This window comes from Oncorhynchus nerka, linkage group LG24 (assembly GCF_034236695.1).
Source record: "Oncorhynchus nerka isolate Pitt River linkage group LG24, Oner_Uvic_2.0, whole genome shotgun sequence".
NCBI classification, from domain to species: domain Eukaryota; kingdom Metazoa; phylum Chordata; class Actinopteri; order Salmoniformes; family Salmonidae; genus Oncorhynchus; species Oncorhynchus nerka.
The window spans coordinates 36,218,481-36,236,443 of record NC_088419.1 but is presented as its reverse complement, the minus strand read 5'-3'; the positions used below and the strand labels follow the sequence as shown (position 1 = coordinate 36,236,443).

General features: G+C 43.2%; 1 protein-coding gene across 6 annotated transcripts in view; it reads right to left on the bottom strand.

Moving 5' to 3' along the window:
• rad51b (RAD51 paralog B) overlaps nt 1-17,963 on the bottom strand; it is a 74,952-nt gene that overhangs the window by 13,717 nt on the left and 43,272 nt on the right. For 5 of the 6 annotated variants that reach the window (XM_065008851.1, XM_029631692.2, XM_029631689.2 and 2 more), the window contains one exon: nt 4,483-6,812. The exons of the other annotated variant lie outside the window; for it this stretch is intronic. In XM_065008851.1, coding sequence (XP_064864923.1) covers nt 6,747-6,812 — 66 coding nt within the window. In that variant the 3' untranslated portion in view covers nt 4,483-6,746. Of the gene's footprint in view, nt 1-4,482; nt 6,813-17,963 lie in introns of those variants that run through there. 6 annotated transcript variants of the gene reach the window in all.

Sequence of the window (17,963 nt, the reverse complement as noted above, 5' to 3'; positions counted from 1 at the left end):
ATTACACAAGCAGAGATAATAACAAACTAGAAAACTTAAACAAAAGCAAAGTGAATATTAGAGCAGTGGGGCCATGCAATCTATCTCCCGTCCAGGCTGTATCACATCCGGCCGTGATTGGGTATCCCATAGGGCGGCGCACGATTGTCCGGGTTTGGCCATCATTGTGAATAAGAATGTATTCTTAACTGACTTGCCTAGTTAAATAAAGGTTCAATTTAAAAAAATGAAATGTTCCATTGTCATTACCTTTCTCATTGGTTAGGAGACGGCTGTAGCGACAGGGATGAGCTGATAGGGATAGGGTGTTTTGTGTACTTCGCTCCCAGCCCCGTGACCCTGCTACAATTCCTCAGCCATTATATGACTTTTTCCAAGACTCCAGTGCTGTGCTGGCTAAGTCAACCTGCAGGAGCGGAGCCCGAGTCCAGTCACGTGGTTCTCCACCTCCCACAGGCCGTGTCATAAGTAACTCCTCGCTCCTGACTGGCTGCGAGTCAAGCCTACGGCGACAGCATTGGGGGGGGGAAAGCAGTTGCCAGGAGGAACTATGATTTGAGAAGTGCGGTTTTGGCACCGACTAGGGTTGTTTCTCGTTACAGACGAAGGCAGGGTAGTGTGAGATACTGCTGCGGGGTCTTTCTAACCATGATCAGGGTGTGTGAAGGAAAAAACAAAGGCTGACACCCCCGGTGAAGGAGTGCTGTCTGTCCCCGAGGCTGTGCTGGGGCCCTGTGACTGAACACTCTTAGCCAAGACTGAACAGCACTACTTTCTCCAACAAACAGCCTCAGACTGGCATACCTGTCAGCACTCATCATAAAGACTAGCTGTGTGTATGTGCGTGCGATACCTCACTGCTGTTCTTGTCTTTTCCATTAGAAGTGAAATAGTGGTGTGTTTGAACTTGACATAACGAACTTGACCAAACACAGAACATAAAACAGCGTGAGGACTACTAAGGGGAAAACTAAGGGAAACTCCCATTGCTCTTTGATTGGCGTGAAAAGAATGGCTCGAACCAACCGCATATGACTAAAAAGACAAACATACTGCCTTTTGATACTCATATGAATACTTTATTACGGTTCCTCCTCTCTTTGGCAGTGAGCTATAACACACACAAGAAAAAGCATGTGACTACTGTATGATGTATGTAAAAGAACACACACACACAGAGGGAAAAACAACAGAAAAAGGAGGAACTATCCAAAATAACACCATTGTTCAGCTAATCAGCCAAACTTCCCCTTAAAGCACTGGAGGAGCCATGGGAACAGAAGTCATGGGAACGGGAGGCATGGTAACGGCCTATCAAGTCCCATTCGAGTCAGCAGAAGATTGATGGGTTTTCCTCGAGCTAAAAGCCACTTAAAGGGTGTCAATTAGTAGCCGACTGAGAGGCACTTTTCAGTATCCCGGTAAACTCTAACAGCAGTGGCTGTGTGTGCATGTGCGAAACCTGTCCAGCCTGCTCTCTCCTCTCGCCTAGTGCCCCAGGGGCTTGTAACCTGCTGAGCCACACAGCAGAGCACTGTTTAACCACAGACGGCCACAGCTATACACAATGAGCCATTACACAGCAGCCACAGCACACAGAGCGTCAGAACTTACATACCACCACTCTGCAGGGCAGGGAGAAACATCCGTGTATACATTCAGGCCTGGTGGTGAACACTGAAAGGTCCAGAGTCCCAGATGAGTTCGTGCAATATGTTCTGTACTGTGGGATGATGATGGTACAGTTGAAGTCGGAAGTTTACATACACTTTAGCAAAATACATTTAAACTCAGTTTTTCCACAATTCCTGACATTTAATCCTAGCAAAAATTCCCTGTCTTAGGTCAGTTAGGATCACCACCGTATTTTAAGAATGTGAAATGTCAGAATAATAGTAGAGAATTATTTATTTCAGCTTTTATTTCTTTCATCACATTCCCAGTGGGTCAGAAGATTACATACACTCAATTAGTATTAGGTAGCATTGCCTTTAAATGGTTTAACTTGGGTCAAACGTTTTGGGTAGCCTTCCTCAAGCTTCCCACAATACGTTGGGTGAATTTTGGCCCATTCCCTCTGACAGAGCTGGTGTATCTGAATCAGGTTTGTAGGCCTTGCTCGCACACGCTTTTTCAGTTCTGTCCACAAATTTTCTATAGGATTGAGGTCAGGGCTTTGTGATGGCCTCCCCAAAACCTTGACTTTGTTGTCCTTAAGCCATTTTGCCACAACTTTGGAAGTATGCTTGGGGTCATTGTCCATTTGGAAGACCCATTTGTGACCAAGCTTTAACTTCCTGACTGATGTCTTGAGATGTTGCTTCAATATATGCACGTAATTTTACTTCCTCATGATGCCATCTATTTTGCGAAGTGCACCAGTCCCTCCCGCAGCAAAGCACCCCCACAACATGATGCTGCCACCTGCGTGCTTCACAGTTGGGATGGTGTTTTTCGGCTAGCAAGCCTTCACCTTTTCCCTCCAAACACAACGATGGTCATTATGGCCAAACAGTTCCATTTTTGTTTCATCAGACCAGAGGACATTTCTCCAAAAAGTACGATCTTTGTCCCCATGTGCAGTTGCAAACTGTAGTCTGGCTTTTTATGGCAGGTTTTGGAGCAGTGGCTTCTTCCATGCTGAGCGGCCTTTCAGGTTATGTCGATATAGGACTCGTTTTACTGTGGACTTTTGTACCGGTTTCCTCCAGCATCTTCACAAGGTCCTTTGCTGTTGTTCTGGGATTGATTTGCATTTTTCGCACCAAAGCACGTTTATCACTAGGAGACAGAACACGTCTCCTTCTTGAGCGGTATGACGGCTACGTGGTCCCATGGTGTTTATACTTGCGTACTATTGTTTGTACAGATGAACGTGGTACCTTCAGGCGTTTGGAAATTGCTCCCAAGGATGAACCAGACTTGTGGAGGTGTACAATTTTTGGCTGATTTCTATTGATTTTCCCATGATGTCAAACAAAGAGGCACTGAGTTTGAAGGTAAGCCTTGCAATCCATCCACAGGTACACCTCTAATTGATTTAAATTATGTCAATTAGCCTATCAGAAGCTTCTAAAGCCATGACATACTTTTCTGGAATTTTCCAAGCTGTTTAAAGGCAGTCAATTTAGTGTATGTGAACTTCTGACCCACTGGAATTGTGATACAGTGAATTATAAGTGAAATAATACGACTGTAAACAATTGTTGTAAAAATTACTTGTGTCATGCACAAAGTAGATGTCCTAACCGACTTGCCAAAACCATAGTTCGTTAACAAGAAATTTGTGAAGTGGTTGAAAAACGAGTTTTAATGACTCCAACCTTAGTGTATGTAAACTTCCGACTTCAACTGTATATACTGAATGTACAAAACATTAGAAAGACCGTCCTAATATTGAGTTGCACTCCCTTTTGCCCTAAGAGCAGCTTCTATTTGTCAGGGCATTGACTCTACAAGATGTCGAAAGCGTTCCACAGGGATGCTGTCCCATGTTGGCTGGAAGACCATTCTTGATACACACAGGAAACTGTTGAGCATGAAAAACCCAGCAGCGTTGCAGTTCTTGACACACTCAAACCGGTGCGCCTGGCACCTACTACCATACCCTGTTCAAAGGCACTTAAATCTTTTGCCTTGCCCATTCAACCTCTGAATGGCACACATACGCAAAGTAGCAGCAGCATAACGGGGGGGGGGGGAATAGTCTGCTTAGCCATTTGATTAGATGTTCAGAAGTCTTATGGCTTGGGGGTAGAAGTTGTTTAGAAGCCTCTTGGACCTAGACTTGGCGCTCCAGTACCGCTTGCCGTGTGGTGGCAGAGAGAACAGTCTATGACTAGGGTGGCTGGAGTCTTTGACAATTTTTTGGGGCCTTCCTTTGACACTGCCTGGTATAGGACCTGGATGACAGGAAGCTTGGCCCCGGTGAAGTACTGGGCCGTACGCACTAACCTCTGTATTGCCTTGCGGTCGGAGGCCGAGTAGTTGCCATACCAGGCAGTGATGCAACCCATCAGGATTCTCGATGGTGCAGCTGTAAAACCTTTTGAGGATCTGAGGACCCATGCCAAATCTTCTCAGTCTCCTGTGACATCAATAAGGGATCATCGCTTTCACTTGGTCAGTCAAAGTCATGGAAAGAGCATGTGTTCCTAATGTTTTGTACACTCAGTGTAGGCTAGTCTTTGAGCAGTGTCCAGGAGGAAATCCGCCCAGTTGTGTATATGAGAGGTTCTGTGTCTGGCTTTCACCTGTGTTCCTGACACCGAGTACCACTTCTATAAAACATTGACAGACCTGCCTGGCTGGCTGGTACTCCCATCAGTCTCCCCTTGAGCAAACTCTGAGCTAGCTTCCCTTTACCTTCACCTCAGAGAAGCCAGCTAGTAGACAGTGGCATTGTAATAGATCAATGACCAATCCTTCTTTCATACACACAGGAACTGATAAGGGGTTAATACAACACTGACTTCAGTCTGGTAGGTTGGTGAAGTGTTTTATTTGAATATATAGTATTGTACATGGTATTTTGAGAACATTTTGAGAACAACAAGGGAAATGTTAGACACTAAGTCACAAACACAGACAAGCAGACATGCGCGCACACACATTAAAACACACACACACATGGCTCTACAGTTCTTCCAAGGAGCACATGTGGTCCTAAGCTGAAAAATGTAGGAGCACAATGACAAATATTAAAGAGGCAATCCGCAGTTGAAATGATAACAAAAGGCTTGTTTCTGTAAAAGGTTACGGGATGGGGCTGGATAAACTCAAACGATAGAGCTATGGATGCAAGGACTAACAATCCATGATATCAAAATGTTCATTTTTTGTTTTGAGGCAGTCTTTGTTTACATTTACTTTGGGAAAAACTTATAGAAAGTTTATATTTATATTTTGTCTCCTAAGCTCATGGGGCATTTATAAATTATACTCCTCAAGAATCAATGGGTTTACATGATTAATTTATAAAAATAAAAAAAATGCATGTAGTAACAGCAGATTGCCCCTTTTAATAAGAAGAATTGCCAGCAATTACAAAATACAGGGTTTATCACCAGTAAAATAGATTTTTAAGATTGAGATATAGCCTACATTTATGGAATGGCGTTTCTTTATTCACATGTAAAAAAACACATCAAATAACACTATTTGACATGTCAAATAATACAATTCTATTGTAGAATGCTTGTGTGTGCTGAATTTGCACGTGCAAGCCAAGAGCCACCATTACGATCACAGTCAAGTGGTAGAATACTGCGTTGGTAATAAGGAATTATTTGTTTGACCGAATGGGAAAACGTCTGTGTGAGCATTTGAAATTAGATCAGGATCAAAAATGTTTGCAAATATCTCTGATACAGATGTTATCAGCAACTTCTGGGGTAACTAGCTAGTTTTAGCGGTGTACAAGATCTTCAGTTTCTTGGCAATTTCTCGCATGGAATAGCCTTCATTTCTCAGAACAAGAATAGACTAACAAGTTTCTGAAGAAAGTTCTTTGTTTCTGGCCATTTTGAGCCTGTAATCGAACCCACAAATGCTGATGCTCCAGATACTCAACTTGTCTAAAGAAGGCCAGATGTATTGCTTCAGAACAAGTTCAGGTGTGCTAACATAATTGCAAAAGGGTTTTCTAATGATCAATTTGCCTTTAAAAATGATAAACTTGGATTAGCTAACACAACGTGCCATTGGAACACAGGAGTGATGGTAGCTGATAATAGGCCTCTGTATTTCATCAGAAATCATCCATTTCCAGCTACAATAGTCATTTACAATGTATACTTTGTATTTCTGATCAAATTGATGTTATTTTAAATGGACAAAAAAAAATGCTTTTCTTTTTTTTCTATTTAACACGTTTTTCTTAACTTCTTAAAGCATTGTTGGTTAAGGGCTTGCAAGTAAGCATTTCACTGTAAGGTGTTGTATTTGGCGCATGTGACAAATAACATTTCATTTTTGAAGGCGAACTGCCAATTCTACTATTGTGGCTAGCTTCACATAGGTGGGTCCAACCACCATTAATCAAATAAGAACTGTCTTATAAATTAGGAGTATTTTAGATGACACCACCTAGCTAGATAGTTAACTATAGCTACTGAAACAGATGTCATTTTGCTATGTTTTTGGCAAAGAACATTGTTTGCATCCATCAGCTAGCTAGCTATTTTATGTTCAGCGGTGATTGTGTAATCAATGTGTAATAACTACGTAAAACATTACTGAACGTGTTCAATTATTATGTGACGTGTAGTCATATTCAGGTCCTGATTGGTCAACAAGCCTATTTGACGTGTCAAATTGTGTTAGCGTTACGTGACACGTCAAATAGCGTTATTTGATACGTCAAATAGCGTTATTTGACTTGTATCTTTTTTGACACGCAAAGACCCAAACACCGTTCCATATACATTGGGTCTATATGAATCCTCATCTCCTAAAAAATATATTTTCCTTTCTTTCTGTGCCACCATGTTTGCATACTACTGAGGCTGCGGAGAAATCATTACAACAATTATTACTTGGGTGATTTGTTTTCTATGGGCACTGGAATTCCCAAATTAAAATTCCTGGTCGCACAGCAAAATATTTAGGAGCATATGCCCCCAAAATGGTGGCACTGTAGAGCCCTGACACACACACCCACACACACAGTTCCCAGAGTCAAAGACGCTTCAGATGGCCAACGGCAGCAGGATTGGCTTGTGTCAGGTTGTAGTTGAATCCTGTCCTCACTCTGATCGGCTGGAGGCCCGGGTCTGTGCCTTGATGCAACACTTCCTGGTTATCATCATTTCCTAGAAAACACAATACAGGGCCCTTAGCATGTAATATATCTGGGTCCCACTGAAACAACAGAAGCGAGGTATTACATTACCAGTGTATATGGATTTTCTTACTCGTCCATCTGAGTTTTATTCTGAATGACAAATACCCCCCCATCACGAGTTCTCTCGGCGACAGCCTGGGGCTTGAGGAAATTGCTGGTCATTTGTTTGTTTCAATAGGTTACCATATTGGTAGGGAGTCAGAGACCGATGTGGGCTCGTGTGAGGTAAACATTTACAGAAAACGCTGATCCAAAACAGACTATGTAAAACAAAACCTGGCCCAAAGAAAAATAGGGGATGGATTACTGAGATACCTATGGACGTCATCGAGGGTATTTTTATAAAATCTCTTTGTTTTGCCATAATCCTTATCCATTCCTCAAGGGGAGAGGAGCTGGGTTCAGAAAGCACAGTGTGGCTACAGACCATGACAAACAGCAGTACGTCTGTTTGACTGCATGATGTGAAATGGGCCCAACTGACCAAATGCATATTTAACTTGTCAAAGTGTACTGTATGCAGTTTAGACAGGTGAGGAGTAATCGTGGAGCTAGGCTAACTTTCCTTTTCATTACTTATCCATGGTGTTTCTGTTAGGTGTGTTTCTGGTAGACAGGGTTGGGTAGGTTACTTTCTAAATGTAATCTGTTAGTTTCCTGTCCAAAATTGTAATCAGTAACATAATTTTGGGATTACCCAAACTCAGTAACATAATCTGATTACTTTTCCCTTAAAATGCATAAGAAGAAGACAAAAAGGACCCATCAAATGCATTTGGAATGTCATCAGTGGTTGGTCTCTGACTGGTCAGACTCGCTCCAATGGAACAAACTTAAACTTGAGCCTTTTTTCAATATTGAAAGGAATTGAGAAAACAGAAAGATGTCTATTAATATCCTTTCTGATTTTAAAAGTAATATAAGAAGTAATCTAGTTTCAAAAGTATCAGATTACAAACACACACAAAATCTGCTAACATAAGTGATTAGTTCATTTACATTTTTTAAATTCAGATGACATATAATCAGTTTCTCCCTAACCCTGCTACTTCTGAGGAGCTAGGAGGAGGTTCAAAAGGTGATAAACACCTGAATGTTTAGACTAGGCGTGGTTACAATGATGGAGCGATTATTTTGTTGCAATTCACCGCAATTTTTTCTCAAATCTACTGTTTCTAACCTACTAACGAAGACACCATGTCTTCAGATGACAACACCTTACCCAACCAGTGTACTGCCACCACAATGCTGGCCCGATTCACCCGGCCCACATTTAGCTTTTGATAACGATAAAAACTGTCTTCTTTAATCTCAAAAGATGATCTTGCTCCAGAAAAGGGCAGAAATCATAATCACAGGCGATTGTCCTGAGAACAAAAGGTCTTTTGGGAGAAGTCAATCCTAAAGGGAAGCAGCAGGACTGAGGACAATGAGGAGCCCAGGAGATTATTCTGAACCCTGCCTGGACCAAACCCAGCCGTTCCCCACCTGTTTCTGTTTCTATCACAGACGTCCCTAGACACCAGGAAGTAAGGAGCACTGAATCACAACTGTATCCATGGGAAATCCTGGTTTATAAATTATCGCTCTACTGCATGTCTGCTGATCGCTTTGTCTAATATTTGTCTTGTATAGCTACATCCATTGCTATAACTGTGAGATGGTCCACTTACAGTATGGGTCGTACAAGGCCCCTGGAGAATGCCCCCAGGATCCGCCCCGATTCGGATGCTGATTACATTTAGAAAGTAACATGATCACCGACAACAATGAGACAGCCTATAGGGAGGAGGTCAGAGACCTGGCAGTGTGGTGCCAGGACAACAACCTCTCCCTCAACGTGAGTAAGACAAAGGAGCTGAACCTGGACTACAGGAAAAGGAGGGCCAAACACGCCCCCATTTACATTGACAGGGCTGTATTGGAGTGGATCGAGAGTTAAGTTCCTTGGTGTCCACAGCACCAACAAACTATCATGGTCCAAACACACCACGACAATCATGAAGAGGGCACCTTTTCCCCCTAAGGAGACTGAAAAGACTTGGCATGGTTACCCAGATCCTCAAAAAGTTCTACAGCTGCACCATCGAGCGCATCCTGACGGATTGCATCACTGCCTGGTATGGCAACTGCTTGGCATCCGACTAAGGCGCTACAGAGAGTAGTGCGTACGGCCCAGTACATCATTGGGGCCAAGCTTCCTGCCATCCAGATCCTATATACTAAGCGGTGTCAGGGGAAGGCCCAAAAAATGGTCAAAAACTCCAGTCACAGACTATTCTCTCTACTGCCGCACGGCAAATGGTACCGGAGCTCAAAGTTTAGGTCCAAAAGGCCCCTTAACAGCTTCTACCCCCAAGCCATAAGACTGCTGAACAATTAATCAAATTGCCACCCAGACAATTTACATTGACCCCCCTTGTTGCTACTACTCGCGGTTTATTATCTATGCATAGTCACTTTACTCCTACCTACATGTACAAATTACCACAACTAACCTGTACCCATGCACATTGACTCGGTACCGTGTTACTTTTTACTATAGTTTATTTAGTAAATATTTTATACTTAACACTATTACTTGAACTACATTGTTGGTTAAGGGCTTGTAAGTAAGCACTTCACGGTAAGGTCTACTACACCTGTTGTATTCGGCGCATGTGACAAATGCAATTTGATGATGCAAGAAACATACAGAACATTAAACAACTCCCTCTCACAGCCACACTGAGTGGAAACCGTTGAAATGTGGGGGAAGTGGAGTAGACTGGTCTACGAGGATGGAGTGAAAAGTCTAGGAGGGGCACTTGATAAGAAGAAGATAGAGGGGAACACATGAGTGTCATTCCAGTTTCCAGAGGAGATTTATTGACTTTGTCCACCACAGAGGCCGGTTGCACCAGTTGGTCGCAACTCTAGGTCTGGCGTAAAATGAGCTCTATGTCGGGCCAAAAAAATGGACCTGTTGCACCACCTGGGCATAAGCCCTTCTATGAGCTACACCTGGGCACAGTGGTGTAAAGTACATAAGTAAAAATACTTTAAAGTACTACTTTTGGGGTTATCTGTCCTTACTTTTTATATTTTCGACTACTTTTACTTCACTACATTCCTTAAGAAAATATTGTACTTTTTACTCCATACATTTTCCTTGACACCCAAAAGTATTCGTTACATTTTGAATGCTTAGCAGGACAGGAAAACAGTCCAATTCACGCACTTATCAACCGGACTCAAACACTCACATGCTTCGTCTGTAAATTATGTGTGCCCGTGGCTTTCTGTAAATTTAAAAAACAAGAAAATGGTGCCATCCGTTTTGCTTAATATAAGGAATTTGAAATTATTTATACTTTTACTTTTGATACTTGAGCATATTTTAAACCAAATACTTTTACTCAAGTAGAACTTTACTGAGTGACTTTTACTTGAGACATTTTCTATTAAGTTATCTGTACTTTTACCCAAGTATGACAGTTGGATACTTTTTCCACCAGTGCCTGGGTGTAGCTTAGGGTGTTCAATTGGGACCATCTTCTTTTAAGATATGCACTGAAAATAATAGTGATCTATCCACTTCAAAACAATGTGAGTCTCGTGTTCAGATTTCAAAACCTCCGGGGGCTTTTCGAGTTGCCTATGCACGAGCCAATAATACACTTGATTTATGCTACATAGCATGCTAAATCTGTCTGATCAGATATTAGCAAACAAATAGATGAGCTGCCACCTCCAATTATTTGCCCAGACAGATCAAATAACCAAATATACAAACAGAGATTCAGTGAAACAAAATCGCATTGATTATCAGACAAGTCAAGGGCTTTCAGTTAGGATGTAGGCTTACGCGAGTGAAAAGCAAAATAATCAACCTGCTATACTAGGCTAGCGTAGGCTACATAGCTAGCTAACATGATAGCAAAGTTCTGAATACACTGTTAGAAGAGCAAATAAACAAAAAATTCAAATCATGAACACTCACCTCAATGAGTTTCCATGACATCATTGTCACACGCCCCCTTATTTCAGTCCCCAGAATCTGACCTCTTGACCTTCCAAGACTATCATACAGCACGCTGCTATGCCCTCCCTGAGACAAATACACACGTAGCCGAAAGATAAGCAAACAATAAATACAGACAAAACTAGTCTGGCGGTCCCCACATGCCTGGTAAATGTTCTTCTCTAAACAGCCCTCTGTGTTTCAGGCCTCAATTTTTCTATCTAGACTTTCAAACAATGGTTGGGTTGTACCAAAGCAGAAGTGACTGCTGGGGGGTGACGAGGAGGAAATGGTTCACTCCAGCAGTGAGATAAACTTCATGTGCATTTAATGTTCCGTTTCACTGCCTCTCTCTCTGTGCTGCTCGGCCTGTTATTACAATCACAGTCCGAGTCATAACTGAGGCAGCTCAAATTCATTTTTACGGCGTTTTAAAGTAACTGTACAATGAAAATCTCACTTTTGAAAGTTCACATTCTGTTAATTCATCCCCAAATAATATTATTGACTGTGGCCAAAGCACTTCAAAAACCCCACTTCAAACTTGTAAGTAAAAATGTTTTTATTGCCATTTACTCATCAAGGATGATGTCATCCTCCTGAGAAGGATGAGCTGGCCAATCAGCAGTCTATTCACAAGAATATTTGTAATGACCTGTATACGCCCACACCCTTCCAACACAGAAAAGCAGCTTTTTAACATACGTAATTAATCATTTTTTTTTAAAGAAAACTATTGCCCTCATATTATAATGAATTATAGATCATATTTCATAGAAATCTGGAAACACTAGATAGTTCTTTCAACACGACCACACTCATAAACAGGCCCAGAGATGAGTCAAGATAGTTATGGAGGATTTGCTTATGACGGACTTTTTCCCCCTTCCAAAAAGAAGCAAAACAAGACAAAATGGGTCACTAGTAGTGAGGCACTAGAGAGAATAACAACTCGGATGGAGGATGACAGATCCTCTCTTCTCCTCTACAGGGCATTGTGGGAAGCAGAGATGACATATTAGGAGGAAAGTGGAATTCAAGAAAAATGAGATGGTGTGTGTGCGCGTGTGTGTCATAGGGAGATGAGCGATAGAAAGCGCTCTGCAGGCAGGAGTCCATATCAGCGATAGGGGATGGGGAACAGAACAGGAGCTCTGCATCTGTCTGTCAGAGGGGGCTCCTGTATCCACCCCTCCACCTTTCATTTATGGCCCCTCAGACGGAGACAGTCGGGATCAGGGAAGGAGATAAAGGGGAGTCTTGAAATGAACACCTTGGTAAAAACTTGCCGCTGTATAAAGTAACGCAGGGCAGGGGGGGGGGGGGGGGGGCCTCCTGCTGGAGCTGAGCCAAGTCCATCTCCGCCCCAGCAGCCTCCGCCAAGCTCTCTGCTGGCCAGTCTCTGGTAACAACATGGGGCCTATAGGAGCCTAGGGCTATACTGTAGCAGGGTGTTAGCCCTAGGCACACACACACACACAGAGAGGGGGACTAACAACACTCCCACCACCATCCTCCAAGCCTCTCTGGTTCTCTGCTGGACTGAGCACTCCGCCTGTTTGAAGTCTTACATAATAGTAAATAGCCCCTTCTCTCTCTCTCAGTTTCACAGGCCCGGGCCCAAGACAAACCTCACCAATAATCAAATCAAACTGCTAAATTACAGAGGGGCTATTACCACTCGGCACGCAGTTCAACTTCTCAGCGCAGAGATTCAGCCAGTCATGGGAGCTTGACCCTTGCGGAGCTCCAGAACTGCAGCAAGAGAGCAGCTAAAGGGTTCCAGATCCACAGCCTCTGATTGCTAATAATGAGTCAGTGTGCTTGGAGCTTGTATCCCAGGCAGCTAGAGACTCTTCTGGGCCGTGCGGTTGTGTTTTTCCCCCCTCCCCGGTACTCCCCTACCCCACTCCTCCCACCCTCTACCCCTTAGGCCCGCTGGAAACATTGAGTCAGCCAAGCCAAGGCCCCTTTTGTTTCATGTTTATCTATGTGCCTCTAATGGGAGGCGTTGGACCACGCTGGGTTACAGAAGAACATTGCAGCTCCGCTATGCTGCTGCCGTCTGTCTTGGCTACTAATAAGAACACCAGGGTTCAAGTACTATTCAGAAATCTTTTAAACATGTTGATTGTTTGCACTAGCCTGCCAGAGTGCCAGGTGGGTGAGGTTTTACTTTAACTACTTTTCTACTGGTTCCATTGAGACAGGCAAGTTCAATCAAGCGCAGATAAAGAATTTAAAAGGATTTCAAATAGTATTTGAACCCAGGTCTGCTGCTAATAAACTCCTCGCTCCTCCTCAGCCCGAATTAAATAGGCCATCTTTAGAAAACATCTCTCCCTTCCGATGTCATGTTGAAATCGGTTGTTGTGTTGTGGCTCATGGAGCAGCAGGGAGAAGAACAAAAGGGCCCATAACATAACGTGGCCTGGCTTTAGTGTACGAGGGCTGAGCTGATGCTCTCTCTGTGTGCCAGGCCAACATAACGCTTAGGGTATAGTCATTAGTCACTGTGAAACTGAACAGGGCTGGCTCGTCTGATTCAAATTAGAGCTCATCGAATGGGAGCCAAAATGAAACTAGGATGATTCATAAACACTCCATTTCCCCTGTGAGTTTGGTTGTGTGTGAGTGTATGTGTTTCTGGTTTTACTATCCTTGTGGGGACCAGAAGTCCTCACAAGGATAGTAAAACAAGGAAAAGTAGGGACATTTCACCAGCCCCCCATAAGGAAAACGGCTATTTTAGCCTTAGGGTTAAGGTTAGGTTAAGGAAAATAAAATTTCGAAATGGAATCAATTGTTTGGTCCCCACAAGGACAATAAAATAAATGTGTGTGTGTGAAAGTGTGTGTGTGTTTGGTAACCACCAAACACTGTGCCTAAATATGGAGAGAAAAAAAGTGGTTGTGTAATTTCATTCAATTTATGTGCAAGTCAGTTAAGAACAAATTCTTATTTACCATGACGGCCAACCCCCGGCCTAGCCCGGCCAAACCCCGTCGATGCTGGGCCAATTGTGCGCCGCCCTATAGTACTCCCAATTACAGCCGGATGTGATACAGCCTGGATTCGAACCAGGGATTGTAGTGACGCCTCTTGCACTGACATGCAGTGCCTTAGACCTCTGCGCCACTCGGGATCCCATATACACTGAGTACACCATACATTAGGAACACCTTCCTAATATTGAGTTGCACCCCCTCAGAACAGCCTCAATTCATCAGGGCATGGACTGTACAAGGTGTCAAAAGCGTTCCACAGGGATGCTGGCCTATGTTGACTCCAATGCAACCCACAGTTGTCAAGTTGGCTGGATGTCCGTCCTTTGCGTGATGGACCATTCATGATACACACAAGAAACTGTTGAGCGCAAAAAACCCAGCTGCGTTGCAGTTCTTGAAAACAAACCGGTGCGCCTGGCACTTACTAACATACCCCATTCAAAGGCGGATATGGCACACATACGCAATCCATGTCTCAATGCTTAAAAATCCTTCTTTAACCGGTCTCCTCCCCTTCATCTACAGTGAATGAAGTGGATTTAACAAGTGACATCAATTACACCTCATTGCTTTCACCTCGATTCAACAGCTCAGTCTATGCCATGGAAAGAACAGGTGTTCTTAATGTTTTGTATACTCAGTGTATAACCAAAGCATTGAAACCATCACCAATATGGTTTTTGTTTAACAGTTGACTGAATGAGTTTGTGCAAAAGACACCCACTTCAGAACTCACACATGCTTGTACTCAATGACAACATCTCATTCTGTTTTGCCCAAGGATGACAGATGACTAGATACTTACACCATTGTCATGTTCGTTAGGCACCAAACAGATAAAAAAAGTACTGAAACATGGTGGGACGACCTGGATTTTTCTAATAAGAAATGCTCATTTTCGTTTTTAAAATTTTACTAGGGTGTGAGGTAATGAACACTACCCCATGCTCATTTCCCCACATAACCTCTCTTGTGAAAGCACCACGATGTTGTCCAGGTTCTGAGTCATATTTAACGGAGTAGGTGGTACATTTATTTGTCTTTTACGGCTGTGGTTATTAGTGTGTTAGTACATGTGATGCACTTGGCTGCCAGGGGAACACGCAGTCCTGGGAGGGTTGCAGCTGTGATAGAGGGTGACTCATTTTGGGGAGTGGGGTTCCAACTTCCAACACACACACACACATATATATATAAACACACACAAGTACATACGTATCTGAGGTGTTTGTCTGGGCACAGATAGATATTGACAAAATGTCTGAACACCTGCGTATGGCATAAACCACTGCTCCAGGAATGACTGAGAAGTGAACCGAAGCCATAGAGCCCAATGTGTTTAAATGCTGCTTTCTGTGTTTATAATAAAATGTTACACACACACATCTCTCCCTCTACCACACACACTTATGTCCCCATGACTATGTGGAGGGAATACTGAGCAGCAGCTGGAGAAGCTTCTGAGTCTAAACTGGAGAGCAAGCTAGCTACTGATGTGTAGTGATGAAAACCACCCATTCACACATCAGAGTAACACTAAATGAACAGCATGTGAGAGGTCACACACCCAGGCTATAAAAATACTCGTACTGTAAACAGAAGTGGTCATCAACACACTGGACATACGGACAAAAGCAGCCTACAACACCGTATTGTGTGGGAGTCAGTACGTGAAACAGTATTCCCACTACAATCTTTGTTTCCCTCTCAACCCCAGGCTATAGTTATAACTATCCCTCCCCTTACTCCAACTGCAGTCTTCAATATCCCCTTTCTCTCTCCAGGTTTTGACCCCGTTTCTCCTCGGTGCTCTTTTTTATGACCCCTCTATTCATGTGAGTGGAGTCTTAACTACCCTGGCCCTCTCTTTCTCCGTCTCTCGCTTTCTCTCTCTGGCACAGGAGATTAAAGTCCACCAGATTCCTTGCGCTGCTAGGGGGTCCGAAAATATTCTCTCTTTTTCATTTCCCCTCCCTCACCTTATTTTCTCTCCCAAGATAGTCTTTCTCGATATGCAGCAGCAGCAACCTTGGGACTATTCAAACCCTCTAGAAATTTGGGGAGAAATATTATCTTTTGAAGTGTAAGAAGGAGAGGGGAACAACTACAGAGGGCTTAGATAGAGAAGACATGGGGGAGCGCCCAATAAAATGAGTATAGAAGTGTAACAGAACGAACGAGACGAGAGCTGAGACAGAGAGAGCAGAACAGAGATTGAGAGAGAAGGAAATAAATAAAAAAGGGGAGAGAGAGAAGGGGGGGGGCATTTCTTTATAAGACGAGGGAGAGGAGAACAAAGAGGTCTTTGTGTGGAGTGCTGAGAGAGTGAAGTGGAGCCAGGGCTTAGGGAGTGTTTAACAGTGTACACTGACTGCATTCCAGCAATGTGATTACGAGCCACTTTTAATTTATTCTCCTCCAGGAAACAGACTTAACTCTTCCCTGCCCTTCCCTAGACTTCTAGTCTTATTACATTTTCTGTTACTCTTTTCTGTTTCGCTCTACTTTCTCCATAACTTTTCCCCCTTCCTCTCCAAAATGTGTCAGTTCTGCTATTATGCTCAAGATGACATTTTGACGGACAAATACTACACCGTGTATCTAACTCCACAGCACTAACGCGTTGCATTAGAATTCATGAGGGCTCAATTGCTAATAGCAATGTCATGTGCAGTTTTATAGTATTGACGTTCGAGTGGAATGGAGCACAGTGAGAAGGACTCATATGTGATTGGAATAAAGCAGAAGACAAGTTGCCATTGGCCAATAAAGTAATCTTATGAACACAGACCAAGTCTCTCTATACCAGGGATCATCAACTAGATTTAGACATGGGCCGATATTTTCTTGAGGGGATGGTCGGTGGCCGGAATATAATTACAAATCATTTGTAGACTGCAAATTGACCCCAAACAGATATATTTGACTAAAACTTAATCATTTCAAACCTTGAATACATTTGTATATGATCACGCGTCTCTCTACTATGCGTGGAAATACTTGGGAACAGATTTCCCAAATTAAGATCACTTGAAGCTGATTTCCTGGGGTTTTTATGTCCAGCAATAAATAAATACAAGTTTTGGAGCTCTTGGGGTTTGGAGGAGCGCCAGTTGGGGAACCCTGCTCTATACATCCCACTCTATATATTTCTAGCGCACACACACACACACACACACACACACAGTCCGGATATAGGATTTAAAAGACATGTTTACAAATCCCTTCTTATTACTCATAATCCCATGGAGAGGACACACTGGCAACAGACTTCCTGACAGATATGTACTGCAGAACTGGAAGCAGGCAGGCGAGGGCCATTCATCAAAACAAACACACTGCTTATGGGACAGGGGGAACACAGGTGCTCGTCTGGCCCCTTGTGTGTGTGTGTGTGTGTGTGTGTGCGGGAATATACAGTATGAATGCGTGAAGAGGCGCTACTAGGCCTGAATTAAAACTTCAACACACTCTCCCAGATAAAACAATGTGCGTAATTAAAAGTCTGGTCATTGATCTCTGTGCCTCCTGACTGTTGACTCTGGTCTCCGCTCAGTACACAGGAGGGTTTGACTGGGATGTGTCTTATGAGCCAGGCAGGCTGAAACTCATTCAACTATTTCATATTAACCACTTTAGCAAACGACAAAAAAATTAAATAATCATAGCCTTGTCCCAGATTGGTTTGAGCTGTTTTACGTGACATTGACCACATAGGAGTTGGAAAAACAGCACAAACAGATTCGGGACCAGGCTAAGAGAATCATGGCAAATTCAGATAGGCTCTCTATGGACTGTAAATTACAGTCAAGACTAACTAGAGACCTGGAGATCTAGGGCAGTGGTTTTCAAACCTCTCCTCGGAGACCCCCAGACTTTTTACAATTTTGTTGTAGCCCTGAGCTAACTCGCCTGGGCTTGATGATTAGTTGACAAGTTGAATCAGGTGTGCTAGCTCTGAAGTAGTTCAAATACATGGAACGTCTGAGAGTCCCAGAGGAGAGGTTTGAAAACCCCTGATCTAGGGCACTCAGTCAGTCTCCCCATTCTAGAGCCAAAAGTAGAGAAACAAAAAAGAGGGGATTACAACATGAGTACCTCAAGGGAA